Source organism: Podarcis filfolensis (assembly GCF_964270895.1).
Source record: "Podarcis filfolensis genome assembly, chromosome: 11".
In the NCBI taxonomy this organism is placed as follows: domain Eukaryota; kingdom Metazoa; phylum Chordata; class Lepidosauria; order Squamata; family Lacertidae; genus Podarcis; species Podarcis filfolensis.
Window position 1 is genome coordinate 53,014,896 of NC_139613.1, and position 15,145 is coordinate 53,030,040.

At 41.8% G+C, this 15,145-nt stretch overlaps 1 protein-coding gene across 6 annotated transcripts in view; it reads left to right on the forward strand.

The window, feature by feature from the left end:
- CNTNAP4 (contactin associated protein family member 4) overlaps positions 1 to 15,145 on the forward strand; it is a 281,703-nt gene that overhangs the window by 171,114 nt on the left and 95,444 nt on the right. For all 6 annotated transcript variants that reach the window (XR_014539759.1, XM_083576530.1, XM_083576533.1 and 3 more), the window contains 5 exons: positions 93 to 296; positions 435 to 619; positions 3,454 to 3,597; positions 6,775 to 7,036; positions 10,622 to 10,771. Coding sequence is in view for 5 of the 6 variants with exons in the window: in XM_083576530.1 (XP_083432656.1) it covers positions 93 to 296; positions 435 to 619; positions 3,454 to 3,597; positions 6,775 to 7,036; positions 10,622 to 10,771 (945 nt within the window). In the remaining variant the exon portion in view is untranslated. The remainder of the gene's footprint in view (positions 1 to 92; positions 297 to 434; positions 620 to 3,453; positions 3,598 to 6,774; positions 7,037 to 10,621; positions 10,772 to 15,145) is intronic.

Consider the following 15,145-nt stretch of genomic DNA (forward strand, 5'->3'; position numbering starts at 1 on the left):
TTATTACTTCATTTTTCAATTCCCACTCAAGGAGTAGATTGTACATTTTCGATATAATTTTTTTTTGACTGCTTTGTTTGTGTTATTCTTAGGGTCTGATGTGGCAGATTTTGATGGGAAGAGTTTCCTACTCTACAGATTTAACCCCAAATCCACCACAGCACTGAAAGACATAATTTCTCTGCAGTTCAAAACGATACAAAGAGATGGGATTCTGTTACACAGAGAAGGACAGAATGGAGATCACATCACCTTGGCATTAGTTAATGGAAAGCTTTCCTTGCTCATCAACATAGGTATCAAGTGCAAATTCATACTGCACACCTACGTAGTAATCTGCTTATTTTAAACTAACTAACTAACTATATATATAAGTTCACTGTCTTCATTGTTTCTTCCAACAGACCTAACAGTTTGTTTTTCTCCTCTTGAAGGTGATGCTAAAATATATTCTGCTGATGCCCAGGTTAATATCACTCTGGGTAGCCTATTGGATGATCAGCATTGGCATTCAGTCCTCATTGAACATTTCAATAATCAAGTGAACTTTACAGTTGATAAACACACTCACCATTTTCATGCAAAGGGAGAATTCAATTATTTGGACCTTGATTATGAGGTGTGAAAACTATCTTTCATTTATTAGACTTATTATTTTGTTATGTAAATGCAATTATGAAGCAGAAGGAGATGGTGAGCTGCTTAGGGAAGTGTTTCAGCATTCAGACTCTTGTCGAAGCTTGAAATTAAAGACTTTCGCTAATGCTTTGCTTACATGTGTGCCAACCCTTGACTTTTCTGCTTTGATGTCAATGCCCAAATGTTCCTTTTGTAATGTTTACATTCTACTAGGGCACATCCTGCCACTTAGGTGGTACAGCTTTGCCATGCAGGACAGGGGATGTGAAGGGGTGGAGGAAGGGGGTGCAGTAGGGGTGGTTCACCCCGGGTGTCACTACTAAGGGGGGTGACAAAGTGCCGGGCGGCACTCACCACGGGGTCTGCAGCATGCCCGAGCCACACGTCTCTCCTGGGAGTGACACGGTGGCTTGAGCACCCGCAGGCTGCGCGCTGCACCAAGCGGTCCGCCCGCCACCTCCCCCTCAGCTGTAGGGCGGCTGAGTGGGAGGAGGCAGGCAGACTTCTCAGAGGCCCCACAGAGTGTCCTGCCTTGGCCGGCCCTGCCCCTGCAGGCAGCTGGTCCCATCCCTGGGCGCAGGGCATGTGTGCCGCCCCAGGCTCTGCCGCTGGGGATGTGAACAGAGAGCAGAGACAATAGGGTTACCAGACGTCCCTGGTTCCTGGGGACAGTCCCCGGATTTGCAGATCTGTCCCTGGACAAATTCTGTCCCTGGAATGTCCCCAGATTTGCAAATCTGTCCCCAGGAACCGTGGCAGCAGCAGCCTCAGCAGCCCGGAGCCAGCCTGTTAGTGCAGTTGGCTCTGGCTGGCTTCAGGAGCTGCTCACTGCTTGCTGCCATGGCGCCCGCCATTTTTCCTGCGCCACGGCAGCGAGCAGCTCCTGAAGCCAGCCAGAGCCAACTGCACTACCAGGCTGGCCCCTCCTGGGCAACGGCTGCCCACCTGTGACTCCCGAGCCTCCCCTGATCTGTCAAAACAAAGGGGAAAGGAGATCGGGGAAGGCTTGGGAGTCACAGGCGTGCAGCGCACCATTGCCCAGTTTTTTTTTAAAAAAACTATGCATTTATGTTTCACAGGGTGCGAAAGAAGGGCTTTGCACCTTTAAACAATATGCATGTGTTTTTGGGCCCAGGGTCTTTTGCCTCACCATCCCCACTACTGACTCCCTGTTGCTACTCAGCTTCAAAAAAATAAATAAAAGTGTCCCCGGATTCAATGAAAAAAATCTGGTAACCATAAAATACAACAGTTCATAAAAGGCAGGTTTAGGTGGGTATAATAGATTGCATCTTGCACATCAGTGTGATGTACACTTCAGATAAATCAGAGGCTTTGGTAGTTTCATTTGCCAGTCATCCCTTTCCCCACCTGCTGGTAAACCACAGAGATACTGTGCTGCTCAATGAATCAGCAGTTTAAAGAAGCACTGTAGCTCGCCAAAGTGGTGATTCTACAGCAGGTTTGGGGAACCTGTGGCCCTTTTGTCATCCCTGACAATTGCCCATACAGTGGTACCTCGCAAGAAGAATGCCTCGTAAGACGAAAAACTCGCAAGACGAAAGAGTTTTTCGTTTTTTGAGTTGCTTCGCAAGACGAATTTCCCTATGGGCTTGCTTCGCAAGACGAAAACGTCTTGCAAGTTTGTTTCCTTTTTCTTAAAACCGTTAATACCCAGGGTGCATTGCTTGAAGAGGTGCAGTTCCGTGCTTCACAAGATGAAAAATTCGCAAGACGAAAAAACTCGCAGAACGAATTAATTTCGTCTTGCGAGGTACCACTGTATTGGCTGGGAATGGCGGCAATTGGAATCCAAGATCTGGGAGTCCACAGGTTCCCCATCTCTGGCCAAAAGCAAGGTGAGGTTGGGTCCTTGTGAAAGAGAGTCAGTTTCCCCTTGCACTGGGGCATTGCTGCTCTTATCCTGGATCCTATCAAACAAATTTATGGGAGTATGGGAGCTTTGGTGCTAAAGTGGCATTTGCCCACTCCCCCCCCAACCTGTTAGCACTGGACAGCTTCCTTGCCACACCCAAAACTATTCCCTTATAGTTAAACTATATGAGAGAGTCCATTACTTCGAGAGCTCAGTGTGCGAAACCTAGCGCATGCAGCATAGTGAACAGGCTTTCAATGTGTAGCTAACATAAGAAATAACAGTAAATATATTTGTTTAAATGTGTGCTTATGCTGTATTATTAATTTGAACATTTCAGATAGATTTCAGGTAAGTAGTTGCCATGGTCACATGAAAGACTGATATTGTAAGTTAAATAAGTATAATTATATATGATAATAATATAAATATATTTTTATCATTTTAAAAAGTATTAAGTAATGTGGAAAAATAAAGGAAGATTGAGAAGACATTTATATAAACGGAATTACGTATGAATAGTGCATCCTTACTTAAGAGTAACCCCACTGAACATAGTGGGACTTAACATCTAAATAAAGATTTGTCAGATTGCACTGTACTGTTATATAAATGTTAACTTCCAAAGAAAGGCACTTTTTTATTGAAATGATTGAATAAAACTAGCATTGTCAGAAAATAAAAGCACATTTATTTAAAAGGTATTTCTTTGGCCTCTTACTTTTTGTGTTATTTCTGAGCTGTGTTTCTTAACCTATATTTTAAGTTAATGCATTTGACAATTGAAAAGAAATAATAATGGGAAAAAAAGATTGATTCTCAATTGACCAATATGGAGCTACTGCTGTGCCATTGTTAACATTTTTTATCATAAACGTTGCAAGCAGATTGTCAGAAAATTGCTTAATACGATTATTGATTTTTCTTCTCTTTCTAAGCTCAGCTTTGGAGGGATTCCAGTACCTGGAAAATCAGGGCTGTTACCATGGAAAAACTTTCATGGGTGTTTTGAAAATCTTTATTACAATGGTGTGAACATTATTGATTTGGCCAAGAGACATAAACCTCAAATCAACATTATGGTAAGAAAAGTTGGGTTGGGGAGCACCTTGACTTGTATAACAATGTTCCAATCGCAGTCTAAGGCTGCAAACCACAAATCAGTTAGCTCGCTGTATGTAAGGGTGCAAGCCCTAAGATGATTTAATTTAAGAAAGTTCATAGCAGGAAAGTTTCCTATTGCATCCTTCACCGTTCAGCCACTTGCAATCCCCCAAATTTTTCTCTGGATCATGTTGCGATGTGAACAGATGTTAGGAGAGGATACATTTCTTAGATATTATCCTTCCTTCTGCATGTTTGAGAGTTCAGCAGACTGCTATCCCTTTGCAGCTTAAAAGGGAAGCTTAGATTAGCTAGTTTTAGCATTTTAGTTTAAGTAATCCAGGATGCTTCAGGGCACAAACAAAATAGTATTGTAAAAGGTAAAAAAAAGCATTTACTCACTCAGAATACTTGTTGAAGAGTAACAGATACAGCAGCTTTGTTCAGGCAGGCTTAAAATGGTAATTCAGTTTCAAAGACTTAATTAGGTCTAGCTTAAAATGTAGTTTGAGCTTGAAGGTCAGAGTCTGTAGATGTTGTCACATTGCTGGTAGAGCGGAAAGAGATGGAAAGATATGAATATGGTGTGCCCAGGCAGATAGGAGAATATATAGCTATGTGCTCCCCCTGTCAGGGCACAGTGGGGGTGTCTCTCACAGAGTTCTCTCTAGGAAGTTTACAAGAAAACTCTGTGAACTTCATCTCCTGTCATTTGCCTTTCTAACAAGACATGAATTGTTGGTTTGACTGCATTTCAAGTATCCTGCAGATCAGAAGGCCCTTCTGAACAACGTAGGATGGGATAGGGTTTCTTGGGTTGCTGGGAGAAGGAGGAGGTGAGAAATGTCATTTCTGCGAACTTCTTTAAGTTAAATGATTTTAGGAAGAAAATATGACTTCAGCTGATTGCACTCCCTCAGAAGCCCTCTACACTTCATCTCCCATTGTGGACCCAACACCCCAGATAGGCTTTGGCGTAGGGCTACAGAGAGGAAGACTCAGGAAACTTTCCTGCCATGAACTTTCTTAACATATATTGGGTTCCAAGCCAAGACAACTGTGCTCCATTACCTCCATTTGCATGAAAGTGGCTTACATTTAAGTACCCTCTTTTAATTGGGTTATGGATTAAGCTGTAAATCACGATGGAGAAGCTAGCATTATTGACTCTCTGTATGCAGGAACTGCAATGAGATGAGGGCATGGAACAAATGGTGGAAACTGACCCAGTTCTTCCATTATTCCAAAGTAACATAAATACGGGATGGAGACAAGATTAATGTAATCGCTAATGATGTCAATGGTGTGTCTTGTTTTGTGTTGACCTTGTTGTTGTTGACATCCATCAGTCTTGAGAGACAATGGAATGTTTCTCCAGGGGTGAAGTCAAACCACTGTGTTAGCAGCACTGAAGAGACCTCCCTGGGGCGAAAGCCTGGGCAGTTTGTATAAAGGTCCTGGGCTGCCCAGATGACAAGATCTGTTTCTTGGCCTTGCTGATGTGGTCAAAAGGAAAGCAGAGGAATATGTTTGGCATAGAAAAGAGGACAAGGAGTTGCAGCTTCATTACAGCTGGAAATGAGGATTAAGGAGTTAGCTGGAACTTTGGGATTGGATTGTGTCTGGATCATGTTGGCTGTGGTTACAATGAACAGCTAAAAGCCCAGTCTTAATAAGCTTTATTGTTTTCAGTACTTTCTCTGATAATAGTTCCTCATTTATTTAGAATCCCTTTCTGCAGCTGTGGATCTATGTGCCCCGCCCCCCACCCCCATGAGAACTATGATATGTTGTTGTTATCTGCAAAGTACAAGAGAGGCAAAATATACCTTCTTCTGTGCCAGTCTATTATTCACATCAACAAGACTCTAGGGCTCCTTCAATTGTTGTGTCTATGTGGAAACTACAGTGGTACCTCGGGTTACAGACGCTTCAGGTTACAGATGCTTCAGGTCTCTGCTAACCCAGAAATAATATCTTGGGTTAAGAACTTTGCTTCAGGATAAGAACAGAAATTGTGCAGCGGCGGCGTGGCGGCAGTGGGAGGCCCCATTAGCTAAAGTGGTGCTTCAGGTTAAGAACAGTTTCAGGTTAAGAACGGACCTCCAGAACAAATTAAGTTCTTAACCTGAGGTACCATTGTACTGAAAATTGTCTCCTCTTGCTGGTGTTTCATGCATTGTCTTTAACATTTTGAAAGGTGTTAACTCACTTTCTCCCACCAGAAAATATATCCCAGAACACAAAATCAAATAGGCTAGCACCTACATGGCTGCCCCCAAAAGGTCTGCACTTCAAGGGCCCTCTTCTCTTAGGTCCCATTTGCATTATATATTTAAAGCACTACAATGCTGTTTTAACAGTCATGGCTTCAGCCAAAGAATCTTGGGAATTAGTTTGTTAAGGGGGCTGAGAGTTGTTAAGAAAATCCCTAGCCCACTCAGAGAACTATACCCCCAGAATTCCCTGGGAACAGGTACTGATGGTTAAACTGCTATGAATATTGTAGCTCTCTGAGGGGAATAGGGGTCTCCTAACAGCACTCAGAACCCCTAACTAGCTACAGTTTCCAGGGTTCTTTGGCTGATGCCATGGCAGTTTGAAGCGATACCGTAGGGCTTTCATTGTATAGCGCAGATATGGCCTTAGTCTGTGAGCTGGAATGCAAGTCATTTAGCTGCAATTCTTTCCGCTTCTGGAGACAGCAACAGCATCCTAGTTAATCCCAGGACTCCGCACTATCACCAACAGGCAAAACGTAGGGCAGTCCTGTATTTTATCTGGTGCTTGTCACATATGGAATTTCCACACGAAACCACCAGCTGATGCAAAGAACCTGTGAGAGTCTTCTAATAATATGCTCAGACACTATCTATTTCACCTGAAAGCATTTACACAACAGCCTCCACCTTCTTCAAATCAGCCCTATATTTGTCCTGGGTTTGCCTGCAAAACCATTGACTGAGACATTGTAATGGTTGTCATTGTCAGGTTTGGAGTTGTTGCTTTGCATTATTCCATCTGTATCCTGTATTGAAACAACCAGCTAGATTCAGATTTTATCACTTCATACCTAATTATTGATAGACATAGGCATTGAAAACTTGTTTGTTTATGAATTTACCCAATATTTTGTTTCTTTCATTTATTTCTAGGGCAACATATCTTTCGCCTGTTCAGAGCCCCCAATTATTCCAGTCACTTTTTTAAACCCCAATAGTTATCTTGCATTGCCCGGCACATCAGGGCATGATGAAATTTCGATCAGTTTTCAGTTTCGGACCTGGAACAACGAAGGGCTCTTACTGTCAAGTAAACTATATCAGACTTCAGGTGGCCTCCTCATGTATCTGAGTGATGGGAAGGTTAAACTGAGCCTCTATAAACCAGGAAAGACACAGAGTGACATCAGTGCAGGTAACAGAAAGCAGGTGAAAAATAATTGTGATGTGATTACACTGAAGTGTCACATTCCAGAGGTCCAATATAGCTGACTTCATTGTTTGTGGGGTTGTTTTGTGTGTGTGTGTGTGTGTGTGTGTGTGTATGTTTACACACCTTCCTTTTTTTCTTTCCCCCCTCACACAGAGTGTTCTATAAATGCTACACTGACCCAAGATTCATCTTGCATATGTGCTTTAAAAAACTAATCCAATCCGTTTCTGTGCTCTGAGCTGTCTGCTCCAATCTTGAATTTGTGTTCTGTTCTGCCCTATGTAAAACAAAGCTATGGGTTCCCCATCCAGTCTAATGGGAAATCTAAACATGGCTATAGCTCTCCTCCTTTTGGCAGAAGTTGATGAAATCCGCAGGTGGAGGAGCCCTTTCAGAGTGGATGGGCAGAACAACCCAAACCCCAAATCAACCATGATGGGGAGGATAAAGTGAGTTGAAAGTGTCCCTTTGCCCAGTCTTGCACCAGCAGTGGGGAGCCCCATTGCCAAGGAGTGACACAACATACCCACTCAAACAGAACTCTAAAAAATGGGGCATTTGGGGTGTTGGGAGTGGGCAGACCTGCACCAGTACAGGGTTTTCTGGATCCTTTGCTGATCCTGCTGCCATCACATCCCTGGGAGCTGAAGGATCAGTTTGGGATCTGGAACAATGTGCTCCCACTTTCTGCCCTGGTTAGCACGAGGAGCAAGGTTGTGAAGTGGCAGCAGTTCACCACTTCACCAAACCTCACCAAAGTAGTCCATAGATTTGAAGTGACTCCTAAGCATGGCCTTCACACACACTTATTGTCAAAGCTTCTGATTATCCAACTACTTTGAATTCTTACCAAGATATTTGGACAAAGGAAAGTGTGGTGTACTGTCTATACTCTTGTAGTGCTTAGTGTAGTATATAAAATGCACTAGATGGAATGTAGACCCTTCTGCTGGTCCGCTGCTGAAGGCAGAATGCTGAACTACTCAATTTGCATCCAGCCAGCTAGACCACACATTCAATGAATCCCTGTAGGGCTTATCCCCTTCCCCATAATGGTGCTTTCTTTTAAACCTAGCTTTTTACATGGGTATTTGGGACAAGCTGGTGGTACTGTTGGATTACGATTTGGCTACTGATTTATTTTACTGTTGACGGGCTGTGTTTTTATGCTGATGTGTTTTGTTATACCTATTGCTGCTGTTTGTGAAATTGTAGGCCAATCTGAGATGGGATAGAACGGGATATAAATGTATAAACACCTGAATGGAGCGCCACACATACTCTGCACTCAGAGAGTTCTGACAATGTGTTTGGTAACAATAAGTAGCAATGGTTTCTTATTGTGTGGACAGAGCCCTCCACTCATATAACTGCAAAGGTAGAGGCTTCAATATTTTGATGAATATGTGTAGGGGAAGTATGGAGCCCACTGCCCTAGCCCTATGTGCATTCACTGATCTCATGTTTGGAACACCGGCATGGAACATGTAGTCTAGCACTCTGCTTCCAATAGCATTCTGTTTCCAATCAGATGTGCCTGGAAAGATCTGCAAGCCTGAGCAAGCCTGAGCAAGACTCTGGTCCCAGCAAGGTCAATCTTACATTTGACAAACGATGTTCAGTCTTAGAAATATCAATGAGGCATTTCTTCCTAAAACCAGAAGTCCCTAATGCATGCACCCTGTCTGTCATTAAGCTCTTGCCTGGATCTAAGTTTCTCTTCTTATTTAAAGCATCTGTGCCCTATAGAAAGCATGATGAAATCCCCTTTTCAAAAGAAAACAGGATCTGCATCTCAACAATTACTTACAGCTCTCCATAATGAACGGTAACAGCAGTGTAAAATTTGAAATAATTGACTGGTTGCCAGCAGCAATCCAGTATCATGTTGATGATTTACATCGAGCGTTCATCCCAGAATGGAGGCTTTGACATTGATTTTAGTAGCAGCAGGATCAGCTTCAATGTATGCTAACCAATTCAAATAAATAATGCAGAGAGTGTGCCAATTTATGACTAACAGGCTTCCCTGAGCTCACCATCTGAAAATGTTAATTCCACGTTAAGAGTGTCACTGATGTGCAGTTTACTGTGATGTATCTGACTTCCTCCAGAGCAGTTTAAATCACAGTGCAATTACACGCATGTTAATGACACAATCTGAGTTCAGCGTCTCTTTAACAGGTTTCTGGAATGCGCTGTCATTTCCAACTGGCTTTCTGATACGCTATTCTGACAAACTGCCGAACTACAAACACAAATCAAAATCTGTAAAATATTCTTCAACAACTTGAAAATCCAAACAACAAAAAATCAAAGTGCTACATTAAAGTAGACTTTATGTTAATTTTAATGTGACTAAGGCAAAAGCCCTGCGCGGTTGCAAATGTAAGTTTATGTTTGCTTAGGCAACTGCAGCATGTTAAATCTTTCAATAAGACTCCTGCTTTCCTCAGCAAAAAGTTATCTAATGAAACCATACAGTGAACTTTCCCCCCTTTGTACATTTGAAGTGTTTATTGTAGCTACACTCATTGGAGCAAATCAAGTCTGCAAGTAGAGATTGAGTAATTAAATTATGGATGGTTGGACAGTTTTGTTCCCCCTACAGGCAAAGACTTATGACCTGGCTTTCACACATACAGTATGTGATAATTAAATCAGAGCATATTACTTTGAGCACAGCTCTGAGACTTCATTACCAGAGATTTATAAAGATTTCTTTGTCCACATAAAAACAGAGGAAAATGGCACATATTAATTCATGAATGATTAACTTACAATAAACCAAGACCTTCTGTTGCAGAAGGGTTGTTTTTATCTAATGATCCCTATGCAACCTCTTTTGTGAGTTGGCCGTCAAATGTTTGGAAAGATGGAGCTTTTAAAGCAAGAAACTAAGACAAATATAACTTAAGCTAAATGATGGTTCTGAAGTTTTAAGAAGGCCAAAAGTCTGTGCTGTTAGAATTTTCATTAAGCTCTAGAGTTTTACCAGACTTTGCCAACTGCAATGGTGGAAGCAACATGGTCTTCCAACAGAAATATGGTAATTTTGTGTGAGTTTGCACCATCTACCAATTAATCATGACATCCTGGCATAGAGGTCGGAATTACATACAATGCTTCATCATGAATGCTTTGTAGCTGAAACCAAGCATAGCTAAACCAAGCAAAGGCAATCCTGGTGAATTTATTCATATGTTGTCTAGTACTCCCATTGGCAATGGCAAACTTATGGAATACATTTTGCAGTATTCTATGAGTGAATGCATTGAATGTGGTGCATTAATTTGCTCCAGTGTGTGGTGAACAGTTTCACACTTTGCTTCCATCCTATTAGAATTTGCTGTCTTGGTTCACTGCTAGTCAAAACATTTGACAGATACCTGCACACTTGAATATATTTCAGTGGGACTTCTGAAGAAGCACACTGTAAATGAGACCCAAAATTACAAATATCTGCTTCTGATTATTGAGAATACTGCATTAATATTCCCCCATGAGATGTTACACCAATCCACATTGCTGTTCGAAATCTTTTTTCAAATGCTTTCTTTCTTTTAGGTGCTGAATTACATAATGGACAGTGGCATTCTGTATCTTTGTCAGCTAAAAGAAACCGCATAAGCTTAGTAGTAGATAATGAGCCAACATCTTCCTCTCATGCATCAATACCTATACAGATTTTTTCAGGAGACACTTACTACTTTGGAGGTAAGATGCATTTTGTTGTTGCTGTTGTTTCTGGCCAAAGGTTGCTGACTTGGGTATGAATTTTGCAAATGCATTAATGGTGTTTTGTTACAGAGTATTGGCAAGCAACATGCATGTTATTCCTTAAAATAACACAAGTTCAACTTCATTTCCCATGCAAGCCATTAGTATTTTCTGAAATTCTGGGTTTACACAGGATAATTGAAAACAGCTATCAATTGTTGTTGACTTTAGTGGATATTGTGATTGCATCTTCAGGCTATTAGTCAGATAGAGATGGAATCTTAAAGCATTTTAAGGAGATTTCTGCCATATTTTACATAATGCAAATTAACTGCTTTGTTGGAAAATGTGTGTGCGGTCTCCGTTCTTGGGAAATACATGTATTGTCTTCACACCTGCTGCACATACATCTCCTATGAGAGGAGACGTGCATGTTCAACTTTGGGCATTGTAAACAAGAAATGAGACTGAAGCACAGCTCACTGTATTTCCTCTGGGTGCAACTTTTGGGTTGCCTTTTTTAAGAATCAGAACACTCAAAATGGTACTAAGGCTTCATCCTCCCCTCCAATGTTAAACGCCGTAATTGTGAAATGTCCATAATAGCATTGTAATTTGTTGGTTGTATACTGAACATGAGTTTATAAATTTAGCATAAAGTATTTTAGGGTAGGGATATAAGCTATGCTGAGGCCTTGGTTGTGCCCGATGTCTCTTTCTTGTCTTTCTTTCTTTTGGATGGGGATGGGTTCAATTCATGCTTGCATGCATTAGGTCTGTGATTTAATCCATGGTTTCTTCAGCTGCAGAGGTATTTGGGCTGCTTGATGAGGTGGCTTGAGAGTACAGGGCTAGGTTCATCAATGCTGGATAGATTAGGGATGGCACCAGAAGAGAAGCAATGTGTGAGGTGGTCTCAATGGCAGTAGCACATGGCCGTAGTGGGACAGTAATGTTTACCTGACCTCCCAGCAGCTGAGTCACTGCTGCTTACTGGGAAAGGTGCTCCTGCCTCTGCATTTGTACCATGCTGGCACCCTCACTTGCTTGCTCCTCTATGCCATCCGCTCCTGCTTGATGGGCAACAGTCCCCAGCAAAATACATTGTTTTCATGATTTGTTATCATTTCGTCGCCCAACCCACAATCTAAATGTCAGCACTTTAATTCCAGCTATCTTTATGACACTTGTTGGGATTCATGCCCTCAGAAGGAGCCATCTTACCTCTGAATTTCATCAAATTTTATCCTAACCCTTGTATAGATATTTGGAGGGGGAACATTTTTAGGATGCCCAGGGCAAAATTCTCTGAATCTATTTGCATGTAATTTGACAGGCCTTATTCACACTGGTAGGGCTAACATACCTGCACATTTCATTCACTTCTGTCAAAAAGACAAAAACAAGGTTATAGCCATTTATTTATTTTAAGTTCCTAATCAAAAAGGTTGAAAATTGACTGGATCTCAGAAAATGTAATGGCTTTCCTTGCAGAAGACTTATACAATCATTCTTCTGATATTAGACAGGATTCATGCCCTCTGAAGGCAAGGTCCTGCATGCACCTTTGTCTGCTTAATTTCAAAATTGTGTTTTTTAAAAAGTGTTAGACATTACTTACTTCTTCTTCTTCTTCATCATCATCTTATTATTATTATTTTAAAAAAAGATTCCTGCACAGAAACCCTTGTAACTATTATTTGGTAGGCTTTAGCTCCTCTGCAGGGACTACCATGTCTGAATATTCCATCCATTTCTGCCAAAAGGTCAAAAAATTATAGCCATTTTTAATTCCCCAATAGTGGATTGCGGGGTGGGGAGTGGACACAGATGGATGAATCAATTCAGGCAACCCATGAATCACCTCAGACCAAGGAGAGCTGTTGTATAAAGTGCCAAATGTGAATCTAAATTGAACCATGTGGTCCTTTCTTAGTCCTACTGGGTATCTTACCTGAGGAGATCAGTATAAATCTCTTATCAGAAAATTTATCCCAGGCACATTGGAAACTGAATTACTTGCCCATAACCCCAACCTCATTGGGAGAAAGCTTGGGGATCAAGCCAACAATTTGGACAGTGTAGTCCAAGCACTAATCTCTACTCAAACTGTTGTGGAAAAGTTAGGGAAGAATGCATGAAATCAGAAGTTCATCACTTCCGATTTGTAGCCCAGTCATGCACCCTGCAACTTTCTAAAATAATGGCTGATAGTGCCTCCTCTTCCCTTCCCTTTCCCTTTAAACCAGGCACTATGGGATACAATGTTTTTCCTGTATTATCTCAGTTGTTCCATTTCCCCCAGAAGTTGTTCTGTTGATTTGTATTGTAAAATGCCAAGTTTGTGGTAGCTAGTTTTGTTTGCTTTAAATCTGGAAGACAGAATACTTAAAAGGTGTGGAGATTTGTGTGTCTCCCTCCCTGCATAGATGTAATTAGTATTCAAATTCTCTATCGTTTTGAGGTCAGGTAGCATAGTCATGTATCTCGAGGTGAGAGACAAGAAGGTGCCTTCACATCAGACCTTGTATTTTAAAAAGTAAGCAGCAAGGGGAGATTAATGATAAAAGAGAGAGAAAACACAGCAAATTCATCAAATTCTATCATACATATTAAATGGTTTCTTTCACTTTGATATATATGAACTTAGCACACTGGTCTGAAATCTGACCATCTGTTCTGTTAATAATGGTGGTGAATGATTTATTCTTTACCAAAAGAATCCTAGGAAATTTTTTTGTTATTGTATTGTTTTAGAGACAGATGCATATGAAGGAACCTTAGAGCGATATCTTTTTATATCGTTATCTTTGCTCTGGAAAACAACTAAAAGTTAGAAAGCTAAAATTCTAAGCATTATCAAACTCTCCTTCCCTCCGAAATGGACCATTTTGAAATGACAGTGGAGCTGAACAGAAATATGTCGTAATAAATGTTCCCTTATTGCAAGCCAATGGCCTTCCTGCGTTATAAGGATTTAGTTTCCAAAGGTGTTGAAAAGAGCAAAGAACCATCCTAGTTCCAGATCAGAGGATATATAATTGAGTACAGTTGTACCTCAGGGTACAGACGCTTCAGGTTAAAGATGCTTCAGGTTACAGACTCCACTAACCCAGAAATAGTACCTCAGGTTAAGAACTTTGCTTCACGATGAGAAGAGAAATCACGCAGCGGCAGCAGGAGGCCCCATTAGCTAAAGTGGTGCCTCAGGTTAAGAACAGTTTCAGGTTAAGAACGGACCTCCAGAACGAATTAAGTTCTTAACCCGAGGTACCACTGTACTTCAATCGGTCAGGTATGGCTTGCAACCATGTCATTGTTGTTCCATCCTCTCTGAGGCCAGTAAGACATAGCTGCCTCCATATGCTTCAAGTCAGTGTGAATGCCATCAAGCACACAGGAATTTGGGGTCAGCGAGAAAGACATTGGGCTTGTATTCCAACTTGGCCACATTTAGTTTTCACTATCCGTAAGAAATTCACCTTGTATCAGTGAAGATGGAAGGAAGATGGAGATTCTGGAATTGGGGGGGGGGGTTGGACCCGGGACGCAGGTGGCGCTGTGGTCTAAACCACTGAGCCTATTGGGCTTGCCGATCAGAAGGTCGGCAGTTCGAATCCCTGTGACGGGGTGAGCTCCCGTTGCTCTGTCCCAGCTCCTGCCTACCTAGCAGTTGGAAAGCACACCAGTGCAAGTAGATAAATAGGTACCGCTGTGGTGGGAAGGTAAACGGTGTTTCCGTGCACTCTGGTTTCCATCACGGTGTCCTGTTGTGCCAGAAGCAGTTTGTCATGCTGGCCACATGACCCAGAAAGCTGTCTGTGGACAAACGCCGGCTCCCTCGGCCTGAAAGCGCGATGAGTGCCACAACCCCGTAGTCGCCTTTGACTGGACTTAACCATCCAGGGGTCCTTTACCTTTCTACCTTTACCTGCAGGGGGTTACCTTTTCTCTAAGTGAACAAGCCCCCAGTACTGTAACATTTTCTCATAGGGGAGTTCCCTTGATCATTTTGGGTGTCATTTTGTGCAACATATCCCACTCCACAATATCCTTTTGAGCTGAGACAACCAGAACCACGTGCATTATTCCGGCTGTGGCAGTACCAAAGAATTGTGTCTTACATTGGTAGTTTTCATTTCAGTTCCTTTCCTAAACACCTTAAAGATGGAATGCAGCTTTTTCACAGCTGCTGCATAGTGAGTCGACATCTTCATCGAGTGTCCACTATGACCCCAAAGTCTCATTCTTCCTTGTCCCCCCTTCATTTTAATTGTAATTAGTCATGCACAATTTGCATGTAGATATATATATTTTCTGGTGTTATACAACTTAGGTATTCTGCTTTTATTTCACCTCACCTACAAAAGT